Genomic DNA, 15484 nt, shown 5'->3' with positions numbered 1-15484 from the left:
GCTGTTTTGCCTTGGCCAGTGTTTGTTCCCCGGGAAAAGCTGGGAGGGTGCTGGGTGCCCATCCTGGTGCGGGCTGTGCTGTGTCCCCAGGCGTCCCCTTGCTGGACCGGCCGTGTCCCCCCTGTGCCCCCCGCGTCCCCAGCTTGGGGGTCCCGGCTCAGCATCCCCAGCTGAGGGTCCGGGGGTCTGGGCAGCTCCGAGCAGGTGAGCGGTGCCAGAGCACACATGGGAGCAGCCAGAGCGATGGTCCCGGTGCCCAAGGTAGGTGCTGGAACCCCAACCCCATCCCAACTGCCTGTGGCACCGCACAGCGCTGCTGCTCACTGGTGCTGTGGTGCCATCCAGGTGTCATCCCCGGTGCCATCCTGGTGCCACGGTACCATCCCGGTGTCATCCCCAATGCCATCCTGGTGCTGCGGTGTCATCCCCAGTGCCATCCTGGTGCCACAGTGCCATCCTGGTGCCATCCCTGGTGCCATCCTGGTGTCACGGTGCTATCTCCAGTGCCATCCTGGTGCCATGGTGCTATCCCAGCCCTTCTCCTCGCAGGCTCAGCAGACTCGGTGACAATGAGGGACCCCACGGGACGTCCAGAGGAGATGCTGAGGTGGCACTGGGAGCTGGTGAGTGTCGGGGTTGGTCCCAGTTAACCAAACGGAGGATCCCGGAGCTGTTTTGGCACAGCTCCCTGGCTGCGGATCTCTGTGCCGCTCTGGGGACCGGCTGCCCGGAGCGTTTGCTGCGTGTGCCACGGTGCAGCGTGGCTGTCCCTGCGTGTCCCCTCCCGGGGGGCACAGAGGGACTCGAGCCCTTGCAGGCCCCAGCCCAGCGCCGGAGGGGTGGCCCTGCCCCGGCTCTGCTGTGGTTCTTCTCACAAACAACCGCGTGTCCTTGTGCCGAGGCCTTGTGCCCGGCAGCGACTGCTCCGGCGGGGATAACAGCGATTTGCAGCTGAGGGGGTCTCCGTGTCACCCTAGAGCCGCGTTCCTCAGCCCGGGGAGGGTCTCGGTCACCTCGGTGCTTGTGCATTTGGCACGAGCTCCATGCTGTGGGGCTGGGGACTCCCAGCGATGGATCAGGGACTTCAAACCTCCCAGCAATGGCTCAGGGATTTCAAACCTTCCAGCAGTGGCTCAGGGATGTCAAACACTCCGGATTTCCCTCCTCCAAGCTGGGGCGCAGAGCCGGTCAGTGAGCGGGAGCGCGGCTGTGGCCAAGGTTCCCCAGTAAACATTCGGGAAGGGGATGGTGCAGCCTCTGGCTTCCTCCTGGTCCCACCAGCCCCTCTGTGGGCCTGCACATTGCTGATGTGAACACACGGTGAATTTTCTCATGGGGGATGGAGAGGAGCCGTCTGGGGATGGAGGAGCCGTCCTGGGGATGGAGGAGCCGTCCTGGGGATGGAGAGGAGCCGTCTGGGGATGGAGGAGCCGTCCTGGGGATGGAGAGGAGCCGTCCTGGGGATGGAGAGGAGCCATCCTGGGCATGGAGGAGCCGTCCTGGGGATGGAGAGGAGCCGTCCTGGGGATGGAGGAGCCGTCCTGGGGATGGAGGAGCCGTCCTGGGGATGGAGGAGCCGTCCTGGGGATGGAGGAGCCGTCCTGGGGATGGAGGAGCCGTCCTGGGGATGGAGGAGCCGTCTGGGGATGGAAGAGCTGTCCTGGGGATGGAGAGGAGCCGTCCTGGGGATGGAGAGGAGCCATCCTGGAGATGGAGGAGCCGTCCTGGGGATGGAGAGGAGCCATCCTGGAGATGGAGGAGCCGTCCTGGGGATGGAGGAGCTGTCCTGGGGATGGAGAGGAGCCGTCCGAGGATGGAGGAGCCGTCCGGGGACGGAGGAGCCGTCCGGGGAGCAGCAGGACCTTTACACAGACGGCAGGTAGGACCCAGCGGGAGTGTCGGGGCTGGCGGGGGGCTCCGCGCTGGCCTCCCCCCGGCCGGCTGTTGCGCCAGCGGGAAGGTCAGGTCCCGCAGGGGGGTGCCGGGCTGACGTCAAAGGAAGCAGCTGGTGATTCACGGGTTGTTGGGAGCGCTGCTCTGCGGGGCCGTAACTCATCCCAGAGATGTCATTTCATCCTTGAGCCTTATCGCTGCTCTGCCGCCGCCCGCCCCTCCCAGCCCCGTGGCAGATAAACCGGGCTCTGGGGGGGCACGGGGGCTGCCCCGTGCTCCCAGCCTTGCGCTCAGCACCTTCATGTACCTAATAATCAGCTTTATAGAGGCTGGGAGCCAGGCTGCGGTAGCGGGGGCTCTGTGGGGTGCACTGCACGCCCCCCAAACACTCCCGTCCATGTGAAGTATCCCTGGTGCTGCCCTGCCGGGCACAACTGTCCTGGTCGGTGTCCCCCATCCTGCGCACTGTCACCTGTTGTTACCTGTCAGAACTGATTGTTACCCATCGTTATTCATGGCTGAGGATCCATGTGGGGACAGCTGTGCTGTGGACCCCCTTTTTGGGCCCCTCAGGCCAAGAAAGGCCTTGAGGTGCTGGAGCGAGTGCAGAGAAGGGGACGGAGCTGATGAGGGGCTGGAGCACAAGTGTGATGGAGCGGCTGAGGGACCTGGGGGGGTTCAGCTGGAGAGCAGGAGCTGAGGGGAGACCTTCTCAGCACAATTTACGCCAGGAGAGGCTGAGGTTGCATCTGGGGAACAATTTCTCCCCGAAGGGCTGCGGGGCGTTGGAACAGGCTGCCCAGGGCAGCGGCGCAGTCGCCATCGCGCGGGGCAGAACACGCGTCCGCCCATGTGCCAGCGCCCGCTCGCCGGACGCGACCCGTGGCCTCCAGCAGCTGCGCGAGGAGCCGGCTCCGGCCTTGGCCCCGCCGTGAGCGATGGCTCTTATCTCAGCGCTGACAAGCCAGCATCCTTCAGCGCCGCTACTTAAGGGCGGGCGCCCGGAGGGCTGGGGCAGAGCAGCGATCGCCGCGGACGCGCCCGCAGCCCCGTCCCGCCGCAGAGATGCTGCCCGCCACCTTCAAGCTCTGCGCCGCCGTCTCCTACCGGCACCTGCGCAACATGACGGGTGAGGGGACGGGGGACGGGGGGGAGGCTGGGGGCTCCGGGTTTGTTCTCCCCACCCCACAACTGCTGCTCTCTGGGGTTTGTGTTTTACCATCGCCACGACCCTTTCTGCCCGCAGCCCTGTTTCTGGGTGCTGCTGGACGCGGGGTGCGGCGGTGGGTGACGCTCCTGCTGCGTTTGCTTCCCTGCACTCCCTCCCTGCGCCTTTCCGGGCGCTGCAGATGCTCCTTGGTATTTTTACGGCTGTTTTCTGCTCGCTGCCCTGCACGGCCGGAGCAGAGGGGGTGCGGGACAGGCTCTGTCCCAGCGCTGTGGATGGCACCCACCTGCTCTCTGTGCCAGGACGGAACACAGTAAAGCAAGCAGAGGTTTTTTCAGTGTTGTGTGCTTAAATTGCAAAAAGAAACCCCCAAACCCAGCAGACCTCTGCAGCACAGTGCTGGTGCTGGTGCTGGTGCTGGTGCTGGTGCGTGACGCGCTCTCTGCCCCCAGGTCTGAGACGACAAGCAGCCGTCGCCATCAGCCAGGAGCTGAGCAGGCTCGCCCGCCACGGCGCCGGCCCCGGCGCCTGGATCCACCAGGTCCGCAGGAGAAGCTCCTTGCTCGGTAAGGGACAGGCACACGGGTCTGACTGTCACGGGCTAGTGCTTGGGGACAACTGGCTCCTGGGTCACCTGTGCTTTTGCTGAACACACGGCAAAGCGGGGAGGGTGATGGGAATTGAGTTTGTTTTCCCTGGGCACAGAGGAGTGTATTTGATGCAGACAAGGTTTATCTGGCACTAGGGTGTGTTAGTGAACCACGCAGCTTTCTGACAGCCCCAGTTTGTCCCCCCCGCGCAGGCTCGAGGCTGGAGGAGTCGCCCTTCAGCGAGATGGAGATGTCGTACATCAGGCAAGGGGAGGAGGCTCTCCAGAAATCGCTCAGCATCCTCGGGGACCAGGACGGCTGGAAGACGGAGACGGTGGTGGTGGGTGCTCCGCTTTGCGGCAGAACGGCCCGGCCCTCCTGGGAATGGGGGTGGTGTTAGTTCTGACCTTCCCTTCTCCAGGACAATGGAGACAAAGTGCTGAGCAAGGTGCTCCCGGACGTGGGCAAGGTGTTCCGGCTGGAGGTGGTGGTGGACCAGCCCCTGGACGCGGTGTACGGGGAGCTGGTGGACAACATGGAGCAGATGGGAGACTGGAACCCCAGTGTCAAAGAGATCAAGGTAGGACCCGGCTGGGGTCCACGCAGCCGCGCTGCTCCCAGGGCAAAGAGCCGCTGTGGCCGCCACGGCGGGGACACGGACGCTGTCCCACCCGTTCTTTGGGGACAGAGACGCTGGGCTTTCTCTTGTCCCGCTGCAGGGGCAGAGCCTGCAATCGCGGTGCTGCTGCAGAACCACAACCCAGGGTATTTTGCTATTCCACAGCTTGTCTGGAATAAGAGAAACACCTCCCCTTTTGAGGCATTGAAAACTAAAGTTGTGTTTTCTGGGATGAAGTGCATATTTGCTATTTTTCTCACTACAAGCACTGAGCTTTTGTAAGAGTGTGTATTGAACACACAGTAATCAAAGCCGGCTTTTAGCTGTGTTTGCGGTCGACACCCCAAATTAACCCTTCAATTCCAAACGGTGCAGATTCTCCAGAAGATCGGGAAGGACACAGTGATCACGCACGAGAAGGCGGCCGCCACCCCCGGGAACATCGTGGGGCCGCGGGACTTCGTGAGCGTGCGCTGCTCCAAGAGACGCGGCTCCACCTGCGTCCTGGCCGGCATGGCCACCAAACACGGAGCGATGCCGGAGCAGGAGGGCTTTATAAGGTAATAATCACCTGTTGCATTCACGAGCTCGGAGTAGTGAGGTGTCTCAGACGCAGGAACCGAGGAAACGCTAATTCACCACTGCTGTAGTTTTGGGGATACAAGTCAGATGTTGTGTTTTTTTCCAATATGCACGTTCCTGTCCCCGCAGAGCTGAGAACGGCCCCACGTGCATGATCCTGCGCCCGCTGCCCGGCAGCCCCTCGCAGACCCGGCTCACCTGGCTGCTCAGCATCGACCTGAAGGTGAGTTCTGAAGGTCCCCGGGGGGAGCGGGACGTGCCGGGGACACGGCCCTGAGCGCTGTCCCTGCTCCCCCAGGGCTGGCTGCCCAAGAGCATCATCAACCAGGTGCTGTCCCAGACGCAGGTCGACTTCGCCAACCACCTCCGGCAGCGCCTGGCGCGGACCGCGGCCTGCTGACCACCGGAGCCGGACGGAGCCTCGTGCCGCCTTCATTACAGCCTGGCTAATTGGCCTTTAATAGTACACACTGCTAATTAACGAAGCTTTATTTATTGAAACTAATAAGGGAGGTGGCAGGGGCCAGCACATGCTCATTGTGCAAATGCAGGACCGAAAATCTGAGGTTAACCAAGTCCAGCATTCACTCCACTGGCCCAGTCAGGCCCCTGCGACCTCCCTAATTAGTTTCAATAAATAAATGAAAGCTTTATTAGTAGCGTCTCCTATTATATGCCTAATTAGCCATTCGGGGCTGGGGAGGCAGGACCAGCCCGGGCCCAGTGGGGCAAACGCAGGACTTAAATTTTACTCCCCTCCCTCCCCAAAACACAACTTACCTAAAACAATTCTATTCCCCTTCTCCCCCTGTGCAGCAGCTCTAATTTATTGTTCGTGTACAGACACACAAAGTGTCACATTATTTATTCACGCAAAGCTCTGCAGCGATGATTGGCAGGAGGCTGTGCAGAACTTGTCAATGCAGCGAGCAGGAGAGCCTTCAAGTAGCTACTTTGAGTTTAAATCTCATTCGTAACAAGGCAACAACAACAATAAGTAAGAGTTAAAGCCTTTATTTTCAAACTGGTTTCCAGTTTGTGGGGAAAAAACCCACAGTTTGGCCAGATGCCCGCACTTCAGCCGTACACGCAGCAGCCTCGTTACAGCACAAGCTGTTGTTCATTGTACAATCAGCCGCGGAGCAGCAGCACCGCTGCTGCAGCCCCACCGAGCAGAACGGCCCCCTGGAGCCCGCGCTGGCTGAACCGCGACCGCCACAGCAGCCGTTTCCTCAGCACAGCGCTCGCTGTTTCGCTGTCACCGTTGCTGCCGGCCCCGGGGGGTGCGCAACCAGCACAACGCGCTCCGGAACGGCAGCACTGGCTCCAACAGCGGCAGCGCGTGAATCGGGTAACAACTACACGGCTGGTGAGGGCTGCAGCTTGTTTGCTCCCTGGTTGATTGTTCTGAGTGATGCGTGTTCCTGTACAATAAAAACCACCTGACTGGACGCCCGCTGCGCTGCTTCTTCTGCTGTGTCAGTTCTTCTGCTGCGCCGTCTAAGGCTCCCAGGGCGGGCTGCGCCGCCCGTCCACCTCCGTCTCCACGTGGTACAGCACGTCTGCCAGCGTGTGCTCCACCACGGCCCCCCAGCCCATGTCGCTCATCTGCGAGGGAAGGAAAGACAACCAGCTCAGCCCTCCCAAAAACATTAGAAAATTTTCCAAGTGTTTCCTTAAACAAGAATTCAGGCTCTTGCTGATAAAAGCAGCTGACACGGAGACCTGATAATCCATCAAAAGGAACATTTAAATTTTAACTAAATACTAGATGCTAAGTTATTTTTCAGGCTATCTATCTGTCCTCAAAGATTGTTAAATAAAATTCTCTTGTTACACTATCCATGCACAGACCGAAGGGAACAGACACAGGCCTGGTATAAATCAGCTCCCACCACCACAATAAAACCTCAACCACTTTCGGTTTAAATACTGTGAGGCTGCCAAAAGCAGGGGGTAAAAAGCTCTGGTTATTACTTACCGGACGGTAAGTGATATCTCGAGGGGGGTACTTGAAATACGGTCCAAAGTTTATAGAAACCTGTGGAAGATACATTTGTCATTAGATCCAAAAGAAACAGGCAAAGTTCTTCATCCTGCGCCAGAGCACATCGAACACCCCACAGGGATGCAGAGCGTTCCTTTGGGCGTTTGGTGAAGCCACATCACACCAGGGATGTAGCTTTAGTAACGCACAGAGCGCGTGTTACAACAGACCTGGGAATTATGTTTCAAAGATACATTACTTACCGTGCAGCCCTTGTACAAAGAAATAGCAGGAAAATAAACTCCTTCGAAGATGTCTTTAAAGGCAACTCCTTGGCTGGCACCATTCTTGAAGAATATTATCTGCAAAGGAAAAGGCAGAGGGTTTTTTCCGCAACAACATGACAAGCAGCCGGTTCATCCTGGTATTGTTGCTTTAGTAAAAGCATTCTGGTTTGTTGTTGTGGGTTTTTTTCTGTTGTTGAAGAACTAATAATCAGCCTCCCTTTGTGCTCATTAAACGTGAAGAACACCTCCCGGCCCTCCCCGAGGCTCCGCACCCTCCAGTTTAACTCACCTGGCTGCCGGGCGCTTGCTTCAGGCTCTTCTCTGCTTTGTCCACAAAGTCCTTCTCTTCGAAGTACAAGTAGCTTTTGAATTTGATCAGAGCCTGAAATATTAGAAAAAAATAACACTTCAGAAGTAATCCAGAGAACTGTTACGTCTGGTGACATATTAAAAAGCGCCAGACACACAGGAGCCCTGCAGAACATCTGGGTGGTTTTGGGTGCTTTGTCTTCTTGAGATCAACGCTTTGGGCCCTTCCGATATAAACCACAGTAAACCCAGAGGTAGGACGGAAAGGACGCACTCGACACAAGAGCAACCTGTTTTCCACCCCCCAGCCAGCGCTCAGTCCGACTGCAAACACCTCACCTTGTCTTTGTACGTGTCAGGCAGAGACCTGGCCGTCTCGGTGTCTTCCGGAAGACTGATGTAAAACCCCAGCACGTCGCCCTGGCCGTAGCCAGACGAATAGTGCTTCCCTATCGACTGGTGGAACTTGGTTCCCTTCTTGCTGCGCCAGGAGTAACTGAACTTGTCGTATCCCAGAGGTGCCTGGAGGTTCCCTGCAAAAGCAACTGTTTTGTGAACACACAGAGCAGCAGGAGCACCTCCGTGTCCCGCTTTGCGTTTTGAAATAGTAATTACATTCCGTTAACAAATGCATCTGCCCTTAGTACACAGGCACCGCCTACAGTGTTAAGCATGCAACAGCACAAAGGATCCGCCTGTGCCGCACAGTTTACATCACCTGCAGAAAGAGCTTCCCCTTCAGAAAAGCAGTGAAGAAGCTGGCAAGCCAAATGTGACTTACCCTCCTGAGGTCTAAATTACTGGGGAAAGAAATATAGGAACCAGTTGCAATCCACCACTAAGAAATACTTGGTAAAATCCTTTACCGAGTGGCTGTGACCAGCCTAGTCTGGCAGCTGTGTCCGGAGGCATCTCGTCCATGGATATCTCGAAGTACCACGCTCCTTTCCGCACGCCGTGCGAGGCTCGTACCATGGAATAGCCCTTCTCGCCGATAACGGTCAGCCTGTCGTCAGAAATCTTTAACTGAGGAGCTGCGGCAGAGGAGAGAGGATGATATGAGAGGGACATTTGTGATTTTTAAAGCGCAACAATGCCAAAAGGCAAATGAACATATAGAAGGGGAATTAACATTTGCACCGCTTAAAGCAATTATGTCCGAAACATCAATAACAGGTAACGTGAGGTTCCAAGAAGATGCCCCGTGAGAAGAGCCCGTTGCACACTCGCAGACGATCAGCAAGCTCTGTACCTCGGTCGTGCAGCGCCAGGAGGACCCGCTCGTACAGGCAGGCTCTGTACAGGTCCCCGGGGATGGGCTTTCCTGCCCAACAGTCCAGCTCCAGCTTCTCTGGGTCTGGCGCGTGGGGGTCGGGCTCAGCCAAGATGTACCGATACCCGTCCTTATTGAAGGGGTGCTCCAAGGGGTAACCGTGGGGCGGCAAGCGCTGTGCAGAAAACAACGGGTCGCTGCGGGACACAAGAAAGAGAGGTGGGCATCTCACATCACAAGTCGACGTGGGACAGCCTCTCAGAGCTGTATCTGCCATGTTCACAGCCCGCACGGCGCTTCGCTGCCAAACGGCTGATGCAAAGTGAGCGTGTACTCGGCTACAAAATGGGCATGTACTCGGCTGTTCCAAAGAATTTCTAGGGTGTGATCTACCAAAACCAGCCCGGCGTTACGGCACAATTCCCCACCAGTGTCCCGAGGGCAGAGACAGACGGGCGGCAGCATAAGGGACGGGAGGAAAGCCGCCCCAATGGCTCATCACGCATGGCGGTGCCACCGCGTTGTCTCTCCTCTTACCTTCTGGTTTTCTTGGCTGTTCCCGTGGTTCCTCCGTCCTGCTGCTTGCGCTTGGCTCCCCGTCCCTTCCCGCTGCCGCTGGCGGCGATTCCCCCTGGAACACAAACGGGAACGTTGGGCGGCTGCTGAGCAGAGCAAGCGCTGAGCAGGAACCTCCACGAGCACAGGGGCAGCCAAACCCAAACCCACCGTGAGCTTGAGCACCTTCTCCCACAGCCAGTGGGAAACAGACTTTATCCAAAATGAGCACAGCAAAACCCAGAATTTTTGTATGAAATGTCTGGATTTGGAGTGGAAGCTAAGTGAGATTTTATCACCCAAATGAGCTCAGCTCAAGCTTTCAAGGTGAGAATGAAGAATCTTTTCTGTCATCAAGACATCCCCAGGCAGCAGCACCGGGATCCACTGATTTGCTTTCGTGGAGATTCCAGTCACTGATCAGACTTAGTTCTGCAAAAGCAGCAGAAACCCAGGCTGCAGCACACAGTCCGGCTTTAATCAAAGTCACCACGCAAGGCACCGCGCTGGAGAGACGCTCGGACACCGATAAGCAATAAGCACTTAAAGTTACATTTCCATCTATAAAAGAAAATACACCTAAGCTGAGGGAAAATGAGAAGCAACAGAGGTGTTTCTCTTCAGTATCACCAAAATCTGCGGTTGAACGGCGGATCACTTTGTATGACAGAGCCCAATTTTTACTCATAAATCAAACCACAGTACAGGAAAAGCTACACATCAAGTGTAATCAAACTAATATCGGTATGATGTTTAACAAATTAAATGTATATGCATTTTATCATTACGCTATTTCAAAAAAAGATCATGGTTGATTTACTAAGCAAACTATAGAATTTTTACGTACTGTAGATAAAACACCTTTACAAACCACATACTGTGTCGTAACTAAAAATATAGTCAGCTTTTAAATTATCAGTATTCCCCTTGGGGTGTAAGGGAGTCACAGAATATTCGTCACAAACGTGACGTTATTTCAGTCACAAACAATCACAAACTCACACCAGCTCACGGGTTCCCCGTATTTAGGCATTCAGATTTAAAACCGCAACATCGGGTCAAATCATACAAAGTGAAAACAGAACTGTAAACCAGTCAAGTGGGGCAGAATATGACAACGAAAAACCAGCTGCTGAAGATTAAAACGTGAAATTGTTGGTTTGTATTCAGGTATTGTTGCAATCACATCAGGGCACGCTTTGGATTTTTAATCGACTTTAGCTTCTAAGACAACTGAGCAAAAAAGCTTTGCAAACAATAATACTTAAGTTTTAGAAGCTGAAAGGTAAATATTCACCTCCCAAAGGGGCTGCACCTGCAAGAACAGAAGTGGCACCACGTTTGCATCAGTCTTCCAGAAATTACATGAAAAACAACCGGCACATGAAACGGAGACAACGCAGCCTTAGCTATCTATAAATATCTCTAGAAAGCCCCCAGCACCTCCTGTCAGGCACTATCTGATGCGTTTTAGGGAAGGGTGTAGCCTCGCACACACTAAATCCCACCGGCAGGTAACGTGATTATTGAGAATAACAGACCGTCCCCAACCACTCTGAAATCTCAGAGTGAGGAAAACGGGAACTCCGAATAATACAAGTAGGTAAATTAAAATCGACACGAAGGAAAACGGACCACCTCAGCTCTCTTGCAAGCACCTTGGTTTGGCTGGCCGCCACGAACAAAGAAGTTGAGGGTTTGCAATAAGGTAAAATGAATCTCTCCCTACAGAAAGGCACAGCGACATTGGCAAAACGTGTTTTGGAGATAACAGTAATCTCAGTTCACACAACGGGTTTAACCGCAGCATCTCAACTGATGTAACTGCACAACAAAATGCAGCTTAGCCCCAAATAGTCACAAAGCGCCTGATTCGAGAACTTGCCGTTTAAGTTTCCGCTGGTGGACACGGCGTTGTTCTGTTTCTGGTTGTCATACGCAGGTCCGATATTGGCGAGATCCTGAAAGAGACGAAAAACGCGGTGTCTGGACTGGGTGCAACTCACCCCCAAAGGCCAAGCAGCGCGGTGCCGCGGCCCAACGGGGGCTCACGGCGCGGTGCCGCGGCTCAACGGGGGCTCACGGCGCGGTGCTGCGGCCCAACCTGGGCTCACAGGGCTCATGGCACGGTGCTGTGACCCCTCACGGGCTCACAGTGCGGCCGAGTTCTGCTCGTGATCGAGCACAAACCACAGCAAAAACAACCCCCTGCCCCCCTCCCAGCTCCCACGGCACAGCTTCCCTTCCCTCTCCCGCTACCTACTTGGTCTACAAGCCCAAACTTGGGGTAATCCTCCTCTGGGTCTTTGCTCCCCGGGTCCGGATGCTCCTTCACCAAGAATACGTCTCTTTCTTTACACTAAAACAGAGCAGGAGTTCAAGTTTTGCACGGTAAGATCACACCAAGACCATTAACAAGTGTTTAAATCACAATATTTATTAATAGGATGTACATGAGCTAAATAAGAAGCTTCAGACTCTTCACCATTCCCCTCTAAGCCCAGAGCTTGGCAAACACAAATATCAGACAATTGTACTGCGCGCGGAAAATCCTCCACAGATTTAACTCCAAACACTCACCATAGTTTTGACAATGTTATTAGGCCAAGTCATTTTCCCAGGTCTCTGGCGTGTTGTCATGCACTCCCAGTATTTATCAATAAAAGGGATAATATCCTGTAAAAAAAATACAATAAAAATTGCGTGAACACTGTGGGTCTGAAAGTCTCGCTGCCGATATTTGTTTGAAGTTGCTTTTCACTGAGCTCAGAGCCCACGTCAATACACGATGGTTTTTGTAACAGCCGTACCTTATCTTTTGAGAACATGGTTTTCGGGTGCTCATCCTGTGTCCTTGACTGCCACGTTAGGTTGGCCAGAGCACTAAGGCACATTTCCTTGAGATCTTAACAAACAAAAATATTCCAGAGTGGGAATTACACTTCACAGGGGAAACCAAACACAGACGCGTGCGCAGAACGATCCCCGGCCACACAGCACCCACAGCATCCCCAACAACAAACCCCTCGCGAGTTCTGTCCTTGCTCTGCAGCCCCAACCAGCAGGAGACTTTCACCACCTCAATTAACTTAGTAGCAAATGGCAAAACGCTTTTAGAAAAAGCTTCACACACTTCTTGCTAATACGGAATTTTTTGGAGGCATTTTTGAAAAGCTTCAGCTGAACCTTCCCACCGACTTTAGACAAAATGAAGCCTCCAGGATCATCTCGCACAAAATTCCAAACACGTGTGCTTTCACACTTACTTGCTTGTTTCCTTAAGAAATAGGTGTTCCCGCTGTGGTGGCAAACGTTGCAGTGGAAACTGTAGTTGGTCATGAAGGGCAGACAGGATCTGGAAAAGCACACGGTGATCTGTGAGTAACGGTGCAGACCTTACGCACCAGGTTAGGAGATTAACTGTTCTTCACTACGTTGGGTTATAAAACTCATCATTCCAGGTTAGCAAATTAATTCTTCCCCCTTTCTCCAAACCCAGGAACATCTAACAGGTTCCATGATACTCCCATCACATCAGGTTTATCACGGGCACCAAGAAAAGGGAAAAAGTGAGAATAATGTAAGCAAGCCAAGGGTCTTCTTGTTTTACAGAAGTCCTGAAATTCATTCAGCAAAATAACAAACAGCCCAGAAGCTCCAAAGAGCTCCATCCAAGTCAAGTCATTCTAACTGGAAATCTAGAGTGCTTTTTAGGGACAAAATACAGCGGAAAAAAGCTAAGTTTTTAATAAGTCTGAGGTCAGCCCCATGTAGGTTCTAGAAATTAACTGAATTTACTTTTCACTTGCAGAAAGATTTTTTGTTCACGTCAACTGAAAACGCCTGCTGAAGCCCCCCCTGCTTTTCAAATGGCACTCTGGGCATTTCCACCCCAAGCACCCCGGTTCTGCCGAGCGGTTCGGCGCCCGCGCCGCGCGGAGCTGACGCACGTGGTGTCGATGCCGAACGTGTCCGCCGTGAACCACTTGGTGCAGATCCCACACTGCAGCTCGATCTCCCCCAGCTGCCGCCCGTTCTCCTCGTCCACCGAGCCGGCCTGGGCGTCCAGCGCCTCCGAGGTGTCCCCAGCACCTTCCTGCAACCAGAGCACAGCAGCAACCCCGCAATGACCGCGCCGGACAGGAGCTTTGTGCAGTCACCTGGCAGAACAGGACACTTGGAGGGAACAGGTTTTGTTCCCCCGGCACAGCCGAGCTGTGAGCTGCAGCCGTTCTGCAGATGCAGTCGGTGAGAGCTGGTCAGACAGGTGAGGATCTGATTTGTAAAAACAGCTCTTTAAAGAACCAAAACTGAGGCTAACGGGACAGCAAGTCCTTCTCGTCTGAACCACAGGGACGTGTTTGGATTTTGTTTTCTGAACAACCACCTGCCCGCCTCCTACGTCCTCGTCCCGCCCTGACTTGGCGACCCTGGCAAACCGAGGATGCTCATCAGTGCTATGGCGTCAGGTGCCACCAAACGTCCATGGGTTAAATGGAAATACCTTCTGAAAAACATCCGACACCTGCCCTTTCTGCACCCCGTGGAGAACCCGTGGCTGTCTCAGGCCTTGGCATGTCCCCTGTCACCCGCGTCCCCTGTCACCCGCGTCTCCTGTCACCCGCGTCCCCCGTTACCCGCGTCCCCCGTCACCCGTGTCTCCTGTCACCCGCGTCCCCTGTCACCCGTGTCACCTACCAGTGCATCCTTCCCGCCGGCGGCCTCCGTGTCCAGCGCTGCGGTGACATCGGCCAGGGTGGCATCGCCCCTGCAGGGACAGAACCCGAGAGCGGCCTCGGAACTGGGCTGGACTGGGGAGACTGGGGAGAACTGGGGAGACTGGGAAGAATTTGAAGAGACTGGTGTGGACTGGGGAGACTGGGGTGAATGGGGAGACTGAGGTGAATGGGGAGACTGGGGTGAATGGGGAGACTGGGGTGAATGGGGAGACTGGGGTGGACTGGGCAGCCCGGTGCGGGCCGGGCCCTCGCGGGCAGCACGGGCCGGGGACTCCGGGCACCCCGCTGTGGCTGAGGCAGAACCGCCCGTGCTCCCCCGGGGAGGGGCAGGATCCCCCGGTCCGCTCCCGGCTCCCCGGGCCGGGCGGTGCTGAGGGGCCGGCAGGGACTCACCCGCTCTCGGCGTCGGCAGCGCCCGGTTCCGGCGGGGCCGGAGGCTCCGGGGCGGGCGGGTCCGGGGCGGGTTCCGGCCCCTCGGCCGCTGGACCCGCAGCCCCGGTCGCGGCCGCCGCCGCCATCTTCCCGCGCCGCCTCCCGCCCGCCAGGCGGCGCCGCGCGCGGCTCTCGCGAGACTTCCCGCTTCAAAGGGCAACGGCTCCCGGTGGACCCCACCGCGGGCGTGCGGCGGAGCGGCGCCACCTGCTGGCGGCTGCCGGGAAGGACACGGCGGGGCGGGGGGAGCCGTGACATCACCCCGCTCCGCCGTGACGTCACCCAGCCCACGGCTGAGAGCCGGTGCGGGCGTGACAAGGGTCCCGCCGGGAGCGGGTCCGTGCCGGGCGGGGACGCCGCCAGCAGTCCCGGGGGTCCCGTGTGAGCATTTGTCACGTTTCCCCGGGAAGGAGCAGCGCCACCCCCAGCTCCGCGAAACCCTCTCGCTGGGAGGGCTGGCGGAGGTGGGGACCCCCCGCTCGGCTCCTCACACCTCCGGGGCCCAGCTGTGCGGGGTGACGCGCAGCCATGTGTCCCCACGGCCGCTCTCACTCGCTCCGCAGTGCTACGAGCAGAAGGGTTCACCCACCGCAACCCCCGGCCTGGCCCAGCAGCACCCCCGCCCCAGCCAGATCGCGTCCCCGGGGCTGGTCCTTGGGCCAGGGCCACCCCAGGATGCTGCCGTCCCCCCGCACCCAGCGGTACGAGCCCGCTGTCCTGTCCCGCACACTGTGCCATCAGCAGGGAGGGCAGTGGGTGCTCAGCACCCTCTCCCCAGGTCCTGCTCCGGACCCCTGCCTGAGAGGGGCTCGGGGAGCGATGGGGACGATATCCATCGGTACCGCAGACCCTGCTCTGTTCTCCAAGGAGAAGGACAGGATTGTCGTGGGAGGGTGCTGGGGCCACCCTTCCGCAGGGGTCCCAGGTGCAGGGCGCTGGGGACAGCGGTGTCCCTGCACAGCGAGCGGGTGGCCGTCTCCCCCATGGCAGGACAGGGCTGGAGGGAGCTGGTGGTGGGGAAAAGCCCAGGAGGGATGGATGGAGAGAGGG

General features: G+C 56.7%; 2 protein-coding genes across 4 annotated transcripts; one reads left to right on the top strand and one right to left on the bottom strand.

Moving 5' to 3' along the window:
- Positions 1–1642: 1642 nt before the first annotated feature.
- STAR (steroidogenic acute regulatory protein) lies at positions 1643–6303 on the top strand. 2 transcript variants are annotated; one of them, XR_011735875.1, is made up of 8 exons: positions 1643–1879; positions 2667–3022; positions 3514–3627; positions 3864–3991; positions 4073–4231; positions 4646–4830; positions 4982–5075; positions 5151–5194. XR_011735875.1 is itself a non-coding variant. In XM_065856858.2 (7 exons), the coding sequence occupies exons 1-7, from the start codon at positions 2959–2961 to the stop codon at positions 5250–5252; spliced, it is 846 nt and encodes a 281-aa protein (XP_065712930.1). In that variant the 5' UTR covers positions 2854–2958; the 3' UTR covers positions 5253–6303. The 2 variants fall into 2 exon arrangements, 1 of the variants encoding a protein (XP_065712930.1); XM_065856858.2 differs by lacking the exon at positions 1643–1879 and having other exon boundaries at positions 2854–3022; positions 5151–6303.
- On the bottom strand, positions 5851–14543 carry ASH2L (ASH2 like, histone lysine methyltransferase complex subunit). Of its 2 annotated transcripts, XM_071799418.1 has the most exons (17): positions 14396–14543; positions 13962–14031; positions 13214–13359; positions 12530–12618; positions 12074–12168; positions 11844–11939; positions 11527–11622; positions 11149–11224; positions 10561–10578; positions 9246–9339; positions 8688–8905; positions 8302–8469; positions 7775–7968; positions 7416–7508; positions 7103–7201; positions 6834–6893; positions 5851–6460 (listed from the first exon to the last, which is right to left on the bottom strand). In XM_071799418.1, exons 1-17 carry the CDS (start codon positions 14518–14520, stop codon positions 6353–6355), a joined length of 1845 nt encoding a protein of 614 aa, XP_071655519.1. In that variant the 5' UTR covers positions 14521–14543; the 3' UTR covers positions 5851–6352. The 2 variants fall into 2 exon arrangements, with proteins under 2 accessions (XP_071655519.1, XP_065712927.1); XM_065856855.2 differs by lacking the exon at positions 10561–10578.
- Positions 14544–15484: the final 941 nt, after the last annotated feature.

This window comes from Patagioenas fasciata, chromosome 26, assembly GCF_037038585.1.
Source record: "Patagioenas fasciata isolate bPatFas1 chromosome 26, bPatFas1.hap1, whole genome shotgun sequence".
NCBI lineage: Eukaryota > Metazoa > Chordata > Aves > Columbiformes > Columbidae > Patagioenas > Patagioenas fasciata.
The sequence above is the reverse complement of the archived record's forward strand: the minus strand, read 5'-3'. Positions and strand labels throughout refer to the sequence as shown.

Coding starts and splice junctions, on each gene's coding strand:
- STAR (XM_065856858.2), top strand. CDS start 2,959: ATGCTGCCCGCCACCTTCAAGCTCTGCGCCGCCGTCTCCTACCGGCAC. Junction 3,628..3,863: donor CAGGAGAAGCTCCTTGCTCG/GTAAGGGACAGG, acceptor CCCCCCGCGCAG/GCTCGAGGCTGGAGGAGTCG. Junction 4,831..4,981: donor GAGCAGGAGGGCTTTATAAG/GTAATAATCACC, acceptor CTGTCCCCGCAG/AGCTGAGAACGGCCCCACGT.
- ASH2L (XM_071799418.1), bottom strand. CDS start 14,520: ATGGCGGCGGCGGCCGCGACCGGGGCTGCGGGTCCAGCGGCCGAGGGG. Junction 11,623..11,843: donor ATAACATTGTCAAAACTATG/GTGAGTGTTTGG, acceptor GCTCTGTTTTAG/TGTAAAGAAAGAGACGTATT. Junction 7,509..7,774: donor CTGACACGTACAAAGACAAG/GTGAGGTGTTTG, acceptor CTAATATTTCAG/GCTCTGATCAAATTCAAAAG.